The sequence below is a fragment of the Emydura macquarii genome, unplaced genomic scaffold, assembly GCF_026122565.2.
Source record: "Emydura macquarii macquarii isolate MOO-44397 ecotype Brisbane River unplaced genomic scaffold, CSIRO-AGI_Emac_v2 contig_1253, whole genome shotgun sequence".
In the NCBI taxonomy this organism is placed as follows: domain Eukaryota; kingdom Metazoa; phylum Chordata; order Testudines; family Chelidae; genus Emydura; species Emydura macquarii.
In genome coordinates this window covers 16,522,517-16,539,191 of record NW_027131390.1, presented here as the reverse complement: position 1 = coordinate 16,539,191, position 16,675 = coordinate 16,522,517, and the positions used below count along the sequence as shown (strand labels likewise).

The window sequence follows — 16,675 nt, the reverse complement described above, 5'->3', positions numbered from 1 at the left end:
GCATCAGGCCAAAGGGAAGACTTAAAATATGGAAGGCTCAAGTGGCAAACAAGTAGGGGGCTCATTATTAAGGGGACCTCACTAAGTGAAGGTCCCACTCAGCGTTTGACAATCTGCCTTCTGTAATGGGGCTAGCCAATCCCTGGTTACAGAATGAGGCACAGCTAGGATGAATCAGGTAATTCCCTATAAAAGGCAGCAGGTGCCTGCAAGGAAGGGAAAGCTGTGGCAGAGTCTGCAGAAAGTGAGGAAAGACTCCTGTAGGGAAGACTCTGAGACCAAGGTCATTACCCTAGGCAGGGACACCTGGGAGAGACCCAGTGTAAGCAGGGAAGAGCTTGGAAAGACCCCAGGCAGGAAGGCCTGGGAGGGAGAAGAGAAACCTTGTGGTGTGTGGATATAGGAATGGACTTTGTTTAGGGATTTTGAGTTTTATGTGCAGTTCATTTTTAGATTAATAAACCCAGTCCCCAAGGAGGGATATTTTGGTCAAGAAAAATCCTGAAGGGAAGTTTTATTTGAACAGTACAAGAAGGAAAACGGAGGCAGGCTGCCTGTAGTGTAACCCTAGGGTTCAAGGGGACACCCAGGAAGTAGCCAACCCAGTTACATCCTTTCTTAGACTCACCCCTTGGGGCCTGCAATGCTTCCCCCACCCTGGAAGAAGCAGGAGGTTCCTCACCTACAATCTTCTATATGGAGACCCTTTGCCTGCTGAATGCCAACCACTTGCTGTGCTTCCAGAAGTCACCAGACAGCAGGACTTGTTCAGGAGCTGGGCTGCTTCCTATGGAACATCAGCCTGTGCACCGAAGCAAAAGGGGCTTCCAAGCCATGCCTGGGGCAGCAACATAAACTGAGCTGGCTCGTAACAATTTACCCTGCTCTGCACCAGAGGGGGATTCTTTGAGAGGGAGGGGGAAGGCCAGGATGAGAAAAAAATCCAAGAGACACCTGCCAGCCATCTCGAACTCTGCAAAGAGGCTTTCCTGGGGGTGGAGACTGAGAGGGGAGCATGTTGTGCAAGCAGCACTTCGTGTGTGTGTGTGTGTGTGTGTGTGTGTGTGTCCCCTTCCTGCTCCCTGACCTCAGTGTTCCACTTCCTGTGTGTCGGTGGGTCAACAGCGTTGGGTGGGAGCAGTTACTCGGGGCCTGCTACTTTATCCCTGCCCTTTGGACTGTTCAGTTTTGTTCAGACTGTTGCTGCCTTAACTGGTTCCTGGCTATTACATGTTCTCATTGACCACCTACCTGTGGGTCTTGCTTCAACTGCCTTGTGTTTTGGGATTGCTGCTCTGGGATGCCTCACAGCGCAACGTTATGGCGATGACTGCTTCTATTCTGCAATCCGTGCTGCCTGCTCATCCTACAGCTGTTGACGGGCGACACTTTATTTGGAATTTTCTGAACCACTTACAGACCCTGCAGCTCTCCCATGCTGCTCAGGTACCCTTGCTGCAGAACGGCTTCGGCTGTAATGGCACTGATCTTTATGATGGACACCCAGAGCCCAAGTTCTCCTTTGATGCAGCTGTGCAGCACCTCAGCGAGTATTTCAACATGGGAGATTCTGTTCTGCGAGAAAGGAAAACTTTTTCTTGACGTTCGCCAGCAGCCCAACCAAACCATATGCAAGTTTTCATCGTGTGTGCAGCACACTTGGCCCAGGACTGTGAATTTGGGGATGTTACAATGATCGTGCTCAGGCAGATTTGTGACTGGCATAACCAATGACCAGTTACTAGCTGAAGATGCTGAAACACCAAACAGAAAACATTCAAGAACAGCATTCAGAGCTGACAATCAGAATCCTGACCACCTAACGTACTCTCCATACTACTGCCTGACCTGGTCATCCAAACTATCATAACCCATGTATAACCTCTAAGCAACACATAGTACTTAGCAGGCATCTGAGCAATTTACCAGGGAATCCTCCTGGGTTCACCAGTCTTTTAGACATCTGCAGAGAGCTGTCTTTGTTCAACCTCTCCTTTCTTTACACCAGGGAATGGACAAAAGATTTAAGAAGAGCTCATTGAGGACAAAAGAAGTTTGGGCATGCACACATACCTATTGCATGAGACTTTAGCGCAATGAGCCAGATTCTTCGCCCTCTCTGCTCCCTTTGCACTGCTCTAGGGGATGCAAAAGGAGCAGAAACTGCCTGTAACTGGGGATTCCCCGAGTGGGGGGTCCCTATACCTCCTACCTTTGGAGCACATTCCAGCTAGCAGAAATACCTGGGGAACTATTGCCAGTTGCAGGAGGTGAGCGCACTCCCCAGGCTACTGTAGCATACAGTAGGGCTGGGGTCAAAAGGGCAGAGAATCATGGAATCAGAGGGCACCCCAACACAGAGAAACAACGCAGTACCCTTTAATTGTTTTGATCATTACTTCAGCTAAAGAGAGGCAGCAACCACTTCTTTCTTGGGGTCAGGACTTGTCCTATTGAGCCCAGATATTTTGCATAGAATTTTTAAATTTTAATCTGACATTCATGCTTTGAATAAATTGGCATAGGGCTGGGGGGGGGGTGTTATTGCACTCCAAACTGTGCAGACCAGTGCACGTCTGATTTGCACAATTGGTATACCTGCATGTAAAAATTGGACACTTACACGCTCAGAGAGCAAGTGAAGTCACTCACTGGGTAGCTCAGTACAAAGATTGGGAGCATAGTTACACACACAAGTTAGGTCCAATGGCACAATTGACATCTGAAAAAGCCAGGGTCTCAAGAGGTCAGGAAAATGCGTTGTTCTGATAGACTAACGACATGGAGGATGAAAGACTCATGTCCGAACGTCATAAAGTATCCGAAATTAATGACCAGCTATCCTGGTATTGCTCATTTACTCATTACCATACCAGCAACACGTGAACCTCAGAATCCCTGAAGGTTTTGTTCAAGGAAGTATCCAAAGCTCAGAGTAAGTTTATCTGAACATCTTGATGCCCCAAATCTGAGCTGGAAACATAATGAGAACAGGCTTTCCGGGAGGTTTCCAGTACTGCCTGCTACCCAGGGTTAAACTCAATACTCAGTGTTGCTTTGCAGTTCACCTATAATACTAGATTTATTAGCACTGTTAGCTAATTTCACCAGTTGGAATGATCACACCCAGTTTCTTTTGGTCATTAAAAAAAAGTCTATTTGAAAATCAGCTAACATGCCTTGAAATGCCTTGAAATACACATAGCTACCCCTCTGGAACTATTGGAATACACAGATGAGGAGGTTGCAATGTCTCAGTATTTTGAACTGGCATGATATCTTATTGAGAATTTTTCAGGTGAAAAGACAGATTTGGCAGAGCTTCAAAGGTGTTGCAAGTACAGTTCAAAATGCATCAGGACTCCATGCAGTTTGCTATCCTGGAAGGCTGGGGAAATGATTTATACAATGGTTCAACCTTAGAGCATGAACTAAAATGTAGTTACATAGAAAGCTTTTTTTTTTTTAAATAGTTTCCTCAGACTTTTGTTGGGCTATTTTAAATGCCACCATAAAAGAAAATACAGGAAATTAAACCTCACAAAATATATTAAACCAACACAGAGTCTGACTTTAACCCAAGAAAGCTAAAAAAAATCCTTGAGTATTTAGATTGAAAAGGCATCCTTAACTCAGCTCAATAGGAAAACTCATACTGCTTTGGTAAGGCATTGCTGATCCTTTGAAGAGGTGGATGATTTTACACATGCTCAGGGCTGGTTGTATTAAAGACCAAGTTTTTTCCTTATCTTTGAATTGCCTTGTTCCTTCTGAGTTTAACCTACTTTAACATAAGGTGTTTTGTGATTTAGTATCTTTGACACCTGCATCTCAGAGCGACTCATATGGATTTTGTTAGTACTTGTGTACACAGCTGTTTGATAGTGGATAGCTTTTCAATTCAAATTTATTTGTTATCCTCAACCACTCCTCCAAAGCAGGACAAATTGCTTTTAAAAACCCCCAGACTCTGCACCACATCATTTATATTTTATTTACATTTTAGATTTATAAGATTAGATTGTGATTCATGAACAACAGGGAAAGGCTGTCTCCCTATGTACTGATCCAAAACCCATTGCAGTCACTGGATAGATCCCCACTGGTTTTGGATAAGGCCCTCTGTGTGAAAAAGGATGCAGTTAATATGCACCACCCCCCACAAATGCTAATGAATAAAATAGAAAAAGTGATTCCAAAGTTGACAGAAAAAATGGCCTTTCTTCAGCAACAAATAAAAGTTGGACTATGGGCTCGATCCCAAACCCACTAAGTTAAATAGACTTTGGATCAGGCCTTGGAGAGATAAATTTGTGCAGGGTGGTCCCTGCGGTGTATTGAGAACTGTGTTGGAATTGCAGGCTATCGTTTTAAGAATGGGGTGTTTCCTGGTCCTGCTAGCAGGCTATGAGTCTCTGTAGTAAAGCTTCTAGGAGCATTAGAATTCTAAGAAATAGAGTAGTGTTACAGTGCAATCGTCCAGCCTGAGTATTTGTCGTTTTTATGCAACTTCTGTGTCTATGCTGTGAACCTAATAGTACCAAGGGGTAAAAGTAGGAGGAAACAGATGAAATTAAGCAAAGGAGATTTTAGAGAGAAAAAAACAATTTGCTCTGTTACCCTATGTAAAAATCCCCTATACATCTTGTATCACAAGTGTTATTTAAACCTAAACTAGGTAAATCATTAGATAGAAGATGTGTTCATTAGAAAAACACAGCTGATCTTCTCCATCTCTGGTTCCTGTGATTCCATGGGAGGGTGAAGCAGGATTTAGTTCTGGTGCTAAACTGACTATAAAACATGAGTGACAAGCTGGGTGAGATAATATCTTTTATTGGACCAACATCTGTTGGTGAGAGAGACAAGTTTTCGAGCCACACAGAGCTCTTCTTCAAGTCTGGGGAAGGTTCTCTGAGCATCCCAGCTAAATGCAAGGTGGAATCGATTGGTTAGCATCAGTAGCGAGAAGATGTGGTAAGGGACCATGCAAGATAGAACGGCCCTTTAACACCTCTGCAGTCATATAAAACATGAGTGTCACTTATCCTTTATAACATCGTGGTGGTGATCACATTTGCTCTCGCACTAGCCGATGAGGTTAGCCTCAGTCTTATCTAATGAAACACTGCTCAGGAGAGAATGCTGGACTGAAAGATGATGGTGCTTTTTCTTATTCTTTGGGCTCAGTTCAGTCATCCAGACCCAAAGCTGTAGTAGCTTCAGAGTAGAAAGGTGCATGAGCTGAGCGAGTAGCAGTGAGAAGCATCACGCCACTGTGGGAGATGGGCACGGAAGACCCCTCCCCGGGCACTGAAGGGGGTTGTCCGGTGGCAACCATAGCCCACCTGCAGAAAAGGCACAGCTTGCATTGTCCCTAACGCCAGTTCCTGTCCGTGCACCGTGGAACAAGGACATAGCCGTGCTTCTGCCGACCCAGACACTCCTAGTCTGCAGTGCTTAGTGTTGACAGCAGTGCTAGGGTTCCCCACTTCCCTTGGACTTTGGGAGCCATGTCTCGCTGCCTCCCTCAGGAGGAACTCCTTGTGCCCTCTGCCCCTCACCCCTGTGTAACACACGCATGCTGGGCTGGCCAGAATGTGGCCGTATTTTTCCCTCCCACAAACCCCTTTAAGCATGAGTAGAAGTGATAGTGCTGGTGCTCAAAGCTCAGCCAATGCAACTGAGCAAATGCAGAGTCCGGAGTGCTCAGAGTGTCTGCATCATTTCTCTGAGCCATGTTCTACAATCTAGCATCACAATCATCATGGTAAATCCCAAAGGGACATGACCTCGTTGCACACTGGGTGTCATTCAAATAGCTCTCTAGGTCCTTACGGTGGTCTGGTTTGATATTCAGTTTGTCTATCACTAGCAATCGTATTCTGCCCCCAAAGCTTTGAGACCAACAATTGCCGGTTGTGTACCATTCCTTGGTACGCATGCTTCAGAATTTGTTGGACTTCCATTCTACTAACATATCCATATCAAAAGAGCTGCCAAAATCAAATCAGGGGTTTAAACCATTGATGGTTTAAGCTTTGAATATCCTCATTTCTGATCTTGTCTTAATATGGAGCAACTGACAGAGACCACATGGATCAAAAATGTCAATGTGGTGTTCTTCAGCCTTCCTAAGTGCCCAGGTTTCACTTCCATACAATAACTTTAATATAATGGTGTTGCTATAGAACCACACCTCTGTGACAAGCTTGATGTCACGATGTCCCTAAAACATGGCAGCAGTTGCTGTTAAATAACTGTCCACATCTTATGAGTATCCTCTGTCACACTCGGTGATGCTGCCCAAATATTTAACAGGTGCCACTTGCTTGATGTCCCATCTGCACAGATTAATATTGAGCCGGTTGTAATCTGGAATTGGAGGCTGCTTGATGATGATGGCCAGGGACTTAGTTTTATCTGGATTAATAACCAGATCACTGTATGATGCTTCTTGCCCGACCAGATTGGCCATCAGCTGCACCAGTTCACCAAACTGAGCAACAAGACAATGCCATTGGCATATTTGAGATCTCAGAGCAGAATGGTGTCAGCTCAATGCCACCAACAGCTGCCTCCTCAAGTTTATCTATCAACCAATCAATGACAATATTGAACACAATGCAATGGAGCCCAGTGGAGATAGGAAAACATGACATGTATCTGCAATTGACTCAAACACAGCTTTCCATTCCATTATAGAGCTCTTCTGTCAATGACACTATCTTCCCAGGGACACCAGGTCACCTCATCAGATCCCACAAAATTGATTGGTGCACTGAATCAAAGGAAGGTCATAATAAATGCCATACACGGCTTATTAAATTCAGCCATCTTCTCCAAAAGCTGTCTCAAAGTACAGATCTGGTTGACAGTGAAATGATCAGGTCTAAAGCTGCATTGAGTATCCTGGCCTTTTCCATGAAGTGCATCGTAGGTTCGAGACATTATCATGGAAGCAAGGACTTTCCACGCGACTGACAACAGAGTATCTCCTCTGGGACTGACAACAGAGTATCTCCTTTATGATTGCTAACTTCAGCTTTATCGCCCTTTCTGAACAAAGGCAGAATAACTCCTTTCTTCCAATCATCAGGGATAATATTAGTTTTCCTGATGATCTGGAGAAGCCTATGCAGCCACGGTACAACAATGCTCTCACCTATCCCCAGAAACTCAGGGTGATGTTACAAACCCCTGGTGCCTTCCTAGACTTGAATTTCTGGACTGAGATCCGGATCTGTGCTTGGAAGAAGGAAGGCAGCTCTACTGGAACTTCCTGCCCCTCTGCACATGGAAGTGAGATTGCAGGTGCCAGACAATTGAGGCGTGTCTTCCACAACCTGTACTCAGGCATGAGTGTGGCATCAGTGTGAGAACTGCAGCAGCCGGCCCTAAAAGTAATGCCTGTAACAATAGGGTGTATATTCTTCAGGGCAGTTTCATCCCTGACCTGCTGCAGATGCCAGAGCAAAGACAGAGAGGAGGTGGCAGCTTGTGCCTCCCCTATTCAGGGGCTATTTCGGCACTTGGAGCAGGCTAGGGCAGCCCTCAATTCAGCCTAATGATAGCCCCTACAAAGCTTTGCAAAGGTGCAGCATCCTGGCACAGCTCTGCCTTGATTATGACCCCTCCTGATCCACCCTTTCTGGTCGGCACCACCACAAGAGACGTTCTGCACCCAGGGGCTGCTGCAGAGGTGAGGTGCTGCTGGGAGAAATGGCTCTGTGCCTGGACATGGGCCCCCCCTGCACTGGGGTATTCCCAGGATGATGGAGAGCTTACAGCTGCTATACAGCCACGTTGCACCAGCCCTGCAGATATAAAGAGGCCAGAAGACAACGGATGAATTGGGTCCCTAGGTACAAATTCTGCTCTGAGACACATTCCTGCAACTCTGCTGCTTTCATTGCTCCTTGTTTTCATTGGGTCTGCAAGAGGATAGATGAAAGCAGAATTTAGCCTTCTGTTGAGTAAAATACCTTGATACCTTGAATGAAAGGCACTATAGAAACTCATACTATTATTATTCATTTGATCTATCTCCCATATAAACATTTGAGTCTCTTAAAAAAAAAACCCCCAAAAGACTAAGATGTTTTTAAAAATAGAATTCTAGGTTGAACAAAAAGCCCTAGGAACTAGGGAGGGCGACAGCGCATTAATAGCCTCTAATATAAATAAAGCCAGAACTGATCCACTCCGGCCTAGATTCTCACCTCAGGAAAGAAGGCACTAGTTACTCCAGATTTACACCTATATACCGGATCAAAACCAGGCCCACCTTGTCTATCAACTCTTGTACAAAGCCCCATAAATCTCTTGCTGCAGGATGGTATCCTCGTCTCTTTAAATCTGCTGCAGCTGTGTTTTTGATTTGTACGGATCTGATTCTCAGCCCTTATTTATTCTTCCATTATGTGTCTATGCTATTGAATAGGCTGGTTCTGACTCATGGTTATTGGCTCATGTACTGATGGGTATAGAGTCTGAAATTAGAGGGTTTCTGATTGGATGTTAGTTTTTAATATCCTTTATTTGGAATAACACTATTACGAGACTAAGGGCTTGTTCACACTGCCCCCGTGATTCGGCGGCAGTCAATGGGAGTAACGCAAACTACGCAAAATACTTTGCGTAACTCAGGTCGACTGCTTCTGCGCGCTGTTTACACTGCGCTAAGCATCTGCTCAGCGCTACGCTATTTGAGGAGGTGGACTTATTGAGTCGACTTCCGGATCAATTGAGCAGGTCTCACTGACCGCTCATTCGATCCTGAAAGATCGATCTGACGGCAGCGATTTTGCCGCCGTCAGTGTAAACATAGCCTCAGACTTCCCGGCATAGGGCCCTATCCTAAGTTTGGCCAAGCTGCTCGCAGCACAGACTCTGAGGGTACAAGGGGAAAAGAGTGGCACGCCACCTTTTTGGTACTCTGATTCTTTGGCTGAACAGTTCAGGCCATAGTGTACATTAGAACAGCCTCAGGCCAGCTTGAACCCACACATGGCCGTCCAGGTCAACAACAGGCTGTTCCATCAGCTGGAAATAGCAAGAGTACAGAGCCAAACATCCTTTCCTCTGCCCACACTCCCTATTTTGGGGCTGGAAGGAGAGCTTTGGCACAGGGTCAGTATGCCAGCTACATGCAGAGGGAATTCCAACAGGTCAGGTCCATTATGTCCTTCTGCCTGGTGGAGCAGTGCAGCGCAGAAGGGTGTAGAGGTAGCAAAAACTATTCCCAATAGCTGCATAGTAAAAAAGCTGCATGCAAAAATAAATCCCAGACAGTCATGTTGGGCCTGATCCTGTGAGATGCTGAGCAACACTGACTTCCATTAAAGTCCCTAGAAGTTGTGGTGCCCTGCACCTCACAGGATTAGACCAGTGAAGGGTTTATGTTTTCAAAGCTAAACACAGAGAAAGAACAATTTTGAGTAAGCGGAGTTATTTGGCTTAGCTGCCTAAAATGGTTCAGGACAGTAAATCACAGAGAGACAACTAGTTTTCTTGTAGTGATACATAAGGTTGGACTTGCAGCAGCAACGACTAAACCACAGATTGATTCAGCATAACTGGACTGATTTTTGGACTGTTCTGCCAATCTGTGAGCTAGTGCTCTAAAAACCATTACATACCAAATCGTTTGTTAACGCTCTTACACGTAGGTCATGTCCGCCCAGAAGGACCCAATGGGCAAACCTCTGGGCCTGGATCCTGCAGCCCTTACTCATGAGTAGTCCTACTGGGGAGTTGCCAAAAGAGCCCATCTGCTTTTGGCCAGTTTCTACCATGGAAACAACTCTACAAGAGTTAAGGCTGTTTCAAGCAGCAATAATTTCCAATGGGATTTCTTGGTGGAAATCCAGAAGCAATGCAAGGGACCATGCTGTAGCTAAATACTATTGCTCCATTGCCCATTGCTCCACCCATGATTCCAGAAACAAACATGGTCCCAATGCACTGTCCCCTATCCTTTCACACAGAGTAGGAGCTCCGCCTTTCTTAGGTTCCCTCTGCTTGTGTAAGTGGAAGGGAGAAGATGACCCTTTGTATTTATTTTTCACCTTAGGTTTTCACAGTGTCATATGAATCCAATCAGGCTGAACTTTCACACCCAGGTTGTTGGATTTGAATTTATGCAAAACTTGCATGCCCTTCCCTCGCACAGATCAGTGGTTCCATTCCTTTCATGCATTTGCACAGAATATACTGTGGTTATGATAAGAATCTAGGGTCAAATCTTGCCCCATTGAAGTCAAAGGGAGTTTTGCTTGACTTCAATAGGCCAGAATTTCATGCCCAGTGTATGTGGCATGTTGGTATATAACATACCACCTAGATTAGTACTGACCGAAATTCAAAGTTTGCAGAAGGAGAACATTTATATTTGTGAGCTCAAGTTTATTTTGGTGGAAGTCTGAATTTTCTCTTTTAAAAAAAATATTTGAGGCTTACAGAACATTTTGATATGGCAGCGCATTCTGTCGCCTATCTCTAAACCTGAAAAGAGTCGTACAGGTAGGTGCAGCCTTTAAAGCAGCTTACAAGATAATTTTATTTCCATATTAGCTAGCTAAGCCTGGTCACACATCTTATCCTCTTGGCATTATCTAACACTAACGCAATTACCAATAGAAAAATATTGGCAATATTGCTAAGTAAGGGACTGAAACTTATACCACTGAAGTCACAGGCAAAACCATGCATTGTGCATTGACATCAGTAGTATAGGACAATGCCCTTAGAACCCTGGAAACAAGGAGACTTCCTGTCCATTGATGCTATAAGACATTTTGCCCTCATGCTTCACTTCCCCTGCCCTGGTACTATGGACACCGAAAAAGAAGAGTTCAGAATGAACCCATTTCATTAAGAGTATTTACTCAGATGGTTTACTTGGTACTTTCCATAGGCAGTTAATTGTTACAACGTTAGCCAGCGTTATCCATTAAATGCCACGTGAAGCTTTGAGAGCAATCCTTAATAGGAAACAGGGTTGACAAATATGGGATCTACGCAGTACTGTATATCTGCAGCTAATTAATCTAATCCAATTCTAACACATCTCGACTGAGGTGTGGAATAACACATGCTGATATCGACATTAATGCCAAATTCTTCCAAAATACAAACTGGCACTTACTAAAATTAGCCATGATCACTCTAAGTTCACGTTCTTCAGGAGAATAGGATATCATGAAGGAATCTGAAGTTCTCTAATTAGGCATGATTTAAAGAGTACACAGAAAAAAAAATGAGAAGGCACGTTTTATTTCCAGAAAGGCAATCGCACATGGGGGGAGGAGGGAGGCGAAAAGGGAGAGAAAGAGAGAGAGAAATTGCACAGACAGAAGTTATATATAGACATACGGTATAAACAAAGCCTCCTTACAATTCTAGGCAGATGCTGTTTTTTGTAGAGGAACAAATACACTCACATACAGTCTCCAACATTCAGTTTTATGTCTCTTGTTGCAGTCATAGCAATATAGCAATGTTTGATACGGCAAACCCTCATTCCCACGCTTCACCTTAAGCACCTGAAAAGTCTCACTGAAGTCAGTAGGACTTCTCAGGCTAAAAGATAAGCACATGCAAATGCATTTGCATGATCAGAGCCATAAATATAAGGTCATATTCTCCCCTGTATGGTCAGCACAAGACCTATACACCACTTAAACTCTCAAAGGAGAGGAAGACTTCACCCTATGTCATAAATCCTAACAGGCTTTCATAGGCACATGAAGAAGTGTGCTTTGTGGCTTCTCTGTTACAGGCCTAGCGTCTTTGGTTGATCGAAGGAGAAATACAGGAGTGCAAAACGATCTATTGTTTCTTGGCTCCAGAGACTGTAAATGCTCCTGTACCGGCCCAAGATGGTTAGCACAAGTAGCTGGAAGCAACAACTTTTTCCAGAGTAGAAATAGAAGCACGTGCTGCTCAGGAGCCACCAAGTGGAACTCTGCCAGCAGCATGTTTTGGAAGAGGCTCTTCTCTTTCAGAATGACAATCCCGAGACTGATTTACCTTTCATGTCTGAAGTATATTAATACAAGGGGACAGAATACGGACACATGACAATTCTGCTCCTGCAGTGTTGAATATTGCCGACAAAGAGTCGTTTGCACATGACCGTACATGTCGTCCACCATAAAGCATGGCGAGGACATAAAACAGGAGCATATTGAAAGACCAGTGAATAGAAAGATTGGAGGGTTGCATGGACTCTAGTTACCATGCTTCAGCCATGCATTTGCTCTTAGCTTTTACATTTGCTCATATTATCACAGGGAGCAAGTTAGGGAGCTGATACAAAATGCAAGCTGGGGCCTTTCACTGATTGGAAATGCAAATAGTAAAACACACCTCCTAAAAAGATACTCAGTACATGACATTTAGGAAGACTAAATCCTCCTGTGCTTTGGCTAACATAGCTTCTCCTCTTCCAGCTACCCTTGTCAGAGCAGTTGGTCCTGCATTAACACATCAGACATTAATATGTTGATTTTTGTGCACACAGTACGTTCCTATCGGACATTTGCTAAATTTCCTCTATGTTGCAAAGGTTATTAATATGCAATGGTGCCAGCATGCCAAAAGAAACACTTGTATGGAGGGCTCTATATATCAGAGTTTAAATCCATTGCCTATAGTCTAAAATTATTGCTCTTTTAGTTGAATGCTCGGGTAAAAAACCTACATTCTTTGATGACATCATAATTCTGAAAAGATTTATATAGGAAAGTATCTTGCAGATATTAAAGGGCTACAGCATAACACGATGTTCCAAACTGAGTGTTTCCTTTATTTATAAATGCAAGTTTGCCCTTCAAAATCCCCAGTTGTCTACACCCAGGATTAAGCTAATTGTAAAGGATTTTTTTAATGAAATGTTTTCTCATTTGTTCCAGAGGATTCACTTTTCTCCATAAGCAGTAAAATCACTGGGAAATCCTGTGAATATAATGGAACCACCTATCACCATGGGGAAATGTTTGTGGCAGAAGGGCTCTTTCAGAACAGACAGCCCAACCAGTGTGCTCAATGCAGCTGCTCAGTAAGTAATAACTTCATTGACCCTGATGTATACTCTGCTAGGTTTGCTTTGCCAGGAGACTAGCATACTGAACCTTAACTAACATACAATAGTACACTGGCAGTGGAGGCTGGAAGTCAATAGCAAACAGTGACACATAAAAGCCTATTCAGAGCCAATATGCAGCACCAGGTAAATGCCATTCTGCCTCCTACTCCAACCACAGCAGATAAAATCTACCCTGTTGTGAACACTCTATACATGAACCCACACTCCACACACTTAAAGTAGTTAGGTGGCAGGTAGAAGATTGCTACTCCAAGTATATATAGTTGCATACCAACCTGACTATGGAAAGTTCAACTCTGGCTCTCTGAAAGAGGCCAAAATTATTCTGAATTCAGTAAAGATTCCCCCAAGCGGAATGGCTCATGGGACTGACAGTGGCCCATAGAACTTTAATCCATTAGGTCATCAGTTCAAATCCAGCCCATTTTTGCAGCGACCAGTAGTTGTCACCATCCAGCGTCTGTCCAGAGCCACTCTGAAAACTGAAATAATAGTTCCAGTCTATCCACCTCTTCCTGGACAAACATTGGCCATGTCTGGACCTTTAAATTGGTCGAGCCACCACCATGTTTTGCAGTAAGGAACCATCTCGATAGCCAATTGGCCCAACAAGCCAAGGACTGAATGGACTTGGAGACAGCACTACTGGGTCATTGCTGAATACAATCCCTGAATACAATACAATCCCTCCAGGTCAAGACTGAAACACATTGGTAGGGCAATGGGTGGGGACCTTGCACTATGCTAATGCCCATGTTGTATGTCTCTTGTGGATTGGTGAGTGATTTGAGCCTGCTGGTTTGTCAGGCACATTTCCTGAGCACTATATTCTATATAGAATGTTTTGTTAGTGGGTTTTTTGGGAGGAGGCGAGAGGAAGGGGCAGTTGGTTTTTTTAAGAAAGACAGTTAAGGAATACTTTTCAGTACAAAATTCCTGTTTCTAGATGCTAGAGTGCCACATATGTAAATGTACAGAGCCAGATTCAAATCTATCTGTATATTAGAAGATGCATGGTACCATGTGAATCACTGCAGAGACCACTTCTAAATTGTCTTTCTTTTTAATGGCAGGAAGGGAATGTGTATTGTGGCCTGAAGACGTGTCCCAAATTAACCTGCTCTTTCCCAGTATCTGTTCCCGAGTCCTGCTGCCCAGTTTGCAGAGGTAAAATCTGTTATATAAACAAAAGGAGACAGTCTGCAAGCATGCTGCATTCACCCCTTGCAGAGGGAGTTTGGAAATTAAACATTGTACTTCAGCAAATGGATGGTTGCTCTGTTTCATTTTCCTAAACTGAAATGAGCAATTAATCCAGCAGAGGCAATGTTACCATAATGAGGTGAAACAAGGATGCAAAGTATTGAAATATCTGCCACCTCCCTGGGTATATGAGCTTTGAAATACGAATATGTATATATCCTGCAAATGCTCAGCCCTGCTCTTGTCATAAAAAAAACCTGATAACTCAGTTCTTAGGATAAGATCAGTTGCCCCCATGTAAATTACATGCCAGTCTCTGGTATTTTATTAGCAAGTCTGGGTTAGATACTAAAGCAGCCCCCACATACACACTGGGAACTTAATTCTAGAGAAGGCCAAAACCCTAGACCTGGGCCTTTAAATTTTGCAGGTGAGGCTTTCTTTATAAATGTATCTTACCTATCTGTCTATACTGGGGCTTCTGTGTCACCCATCACTGGAATATCTAAGCACTATGGACCAGATTTTTAAAGGTACATAGCTGCTAAAGATGCAAAGTACCACTTAGTGGGATTTTCAGAAGTGCTTAGGTGCCTAGCTCCTACTGAAAGGAGTGGGAGTTAGGTACCTAGTGGGATTTTCAAAATTCCTAAGTGTCTATCTGTGTCCTTAGGAGCCTACATATCTAAATATCTGACCTTTAGAACTCAGTACTGTTATGTGGCAAATTAAGGAGCATTATTGTTAGTACATTTAGGCCTACAGTACTAGACACTGCACCAATGTATAGTGAGGGACAGATACTGCCCTATGGAGTTTACAAGCTATACAGCCAAGAAGAGAGGGGAAGGGAAACTGAGGCACAGAGCAGTGAACACAGCAGGTCAGCCAAGGCCAACTCAGGTTTTGGAGTTCCAGTCCAGTCCCATACCCAGTAGCCCTTGTTGCTTCCTATTATATTTTCAGCCACTAAATGTAAAAACATTTATTAGGCAACTTGGCTTTGAAGTTTTCTACACTTGGGCAGACAAAGGTGATGGTCCCTGTCTCATAGCGTACGATCTAACAAATTACCGTTTAACATTCAATATGTTGACTGTGCAATAGAATAAACATTAGCTAATCATCTGGTTCCTGGTTTCTGTTCCCTGATAGCTATTTTTAGTTTCTTGGGATGGTAGCACATAATTTTACTTTATATGGTGACTTGGATTTGGAACCAACCAGTTATAATTACAAAAATCAAACAGTTTCAAAGCATGAAGCATCATGCCTTAGTTACGCTGTGCACTAGGATTACATTGGAAAAGTCAGCCACCTAGAACAGGAGGATAGTCACTGAAGAGAAAAAAGCGATTCAGAAGTAGGAAATTCAGGGCTGGATGTGGGAGGTGAGATGGGTTATACGGTAAAGGAGATTCAGAGCCTGCAATGGCCATTGAAAAGGCTTTCTTTGCATAGTGTTTTTTAAAATGCTACATTGTTTATAATACTCTCTTAAAAGTAACATTTCCTTTCTAACTAACCTTGTCCGTTTCAATCTGGCACATGCTGATTTATCCTTCCCCTGCGATTCTTACACAGCACAAGCTTAAGCATGAAGATATATGAGCACAGCCCAGGGAGAGTGACCTGTTAGTTAATTTCTACTCCCTGTAAGCACAAAGAATATTAGTAATTTATGAACAGAACACTTAAATGTCCTCTGCATTTTCAAATTAGTCCTTTTCCTATTGACTAGACAGCTCCAAGCCATAAAGTTCAGATGCTGCTGCCATTGAGTTCTGTGGTGCAGATTTTGGGCCATTATAAAGCTTGCATTACATTACACACATATATATAAGACAGATCTAACCACCAAAGTTTGGGGGTATTCAATTCCAAATCCATCTCTGTAGTAGATGACCCACCCCCCCATTCCTGTAAGTCACCCTTAACTATTTTTAAACAATTAAATAGTCTAAGCATTTTCTGGTGCCACTCCTCCCCTCAAACATAACAGATTCCTTTCCATCATTAGTCCCTTAGTGCTAGTGATCAGGGCACACCAGCTTGTAGAAGTTTACATTTCTAAAGCTGCCTTCACAAAGATAGCTAGAAACTATTCTTTAATGGAAGCTGAGATTTTTCGTTTACATTTCTAAATTCCCGCAGATCATGGTGTTGGGTTCTGAAGGGCCAAAGCCTTGCTCTGAAGCTCCTCTAGTTGCTTTTTCTAAAACACCTTAATTCCTCCTGCATCACAATGCACAAACTGCAAGTGCCTCAGCTAATCTCTCTGATTCTGCAAACGTTCTTCTAATACACAACACAAGACTTCCTTCTAGTGCTTACTTCTTTGTCATGAGCATCCTCAGTGAT

The 16,675-nt window shown here is 43.6% G+C and overlaps 1 protein-coding gene across 1 annotated transcript in view; it reads left to right on the top strand.

Moving 5' to 3' along the window:
• CHRDL1 (chordin like 1) overlaps positions 1-16,675 on the top strand; it is a 46,050-nt gene that overhangs the window by 14,374 nt on the left and 15,001 nt on the right. The window contains exons 5-6 of the mRNA XM_067548234.1: positions 12,918-13,063; positions 14,185-14,278. Of these exons, the coding sequence (XP_067404335.1) occupies positions 12,918-13,063; positions 14,185-14,278 (240 nt within the window). The remainder of the gene's footprint in view (positions 1-12,917; positions 13,064-14,184; positions 14,279-16,675) is intronic.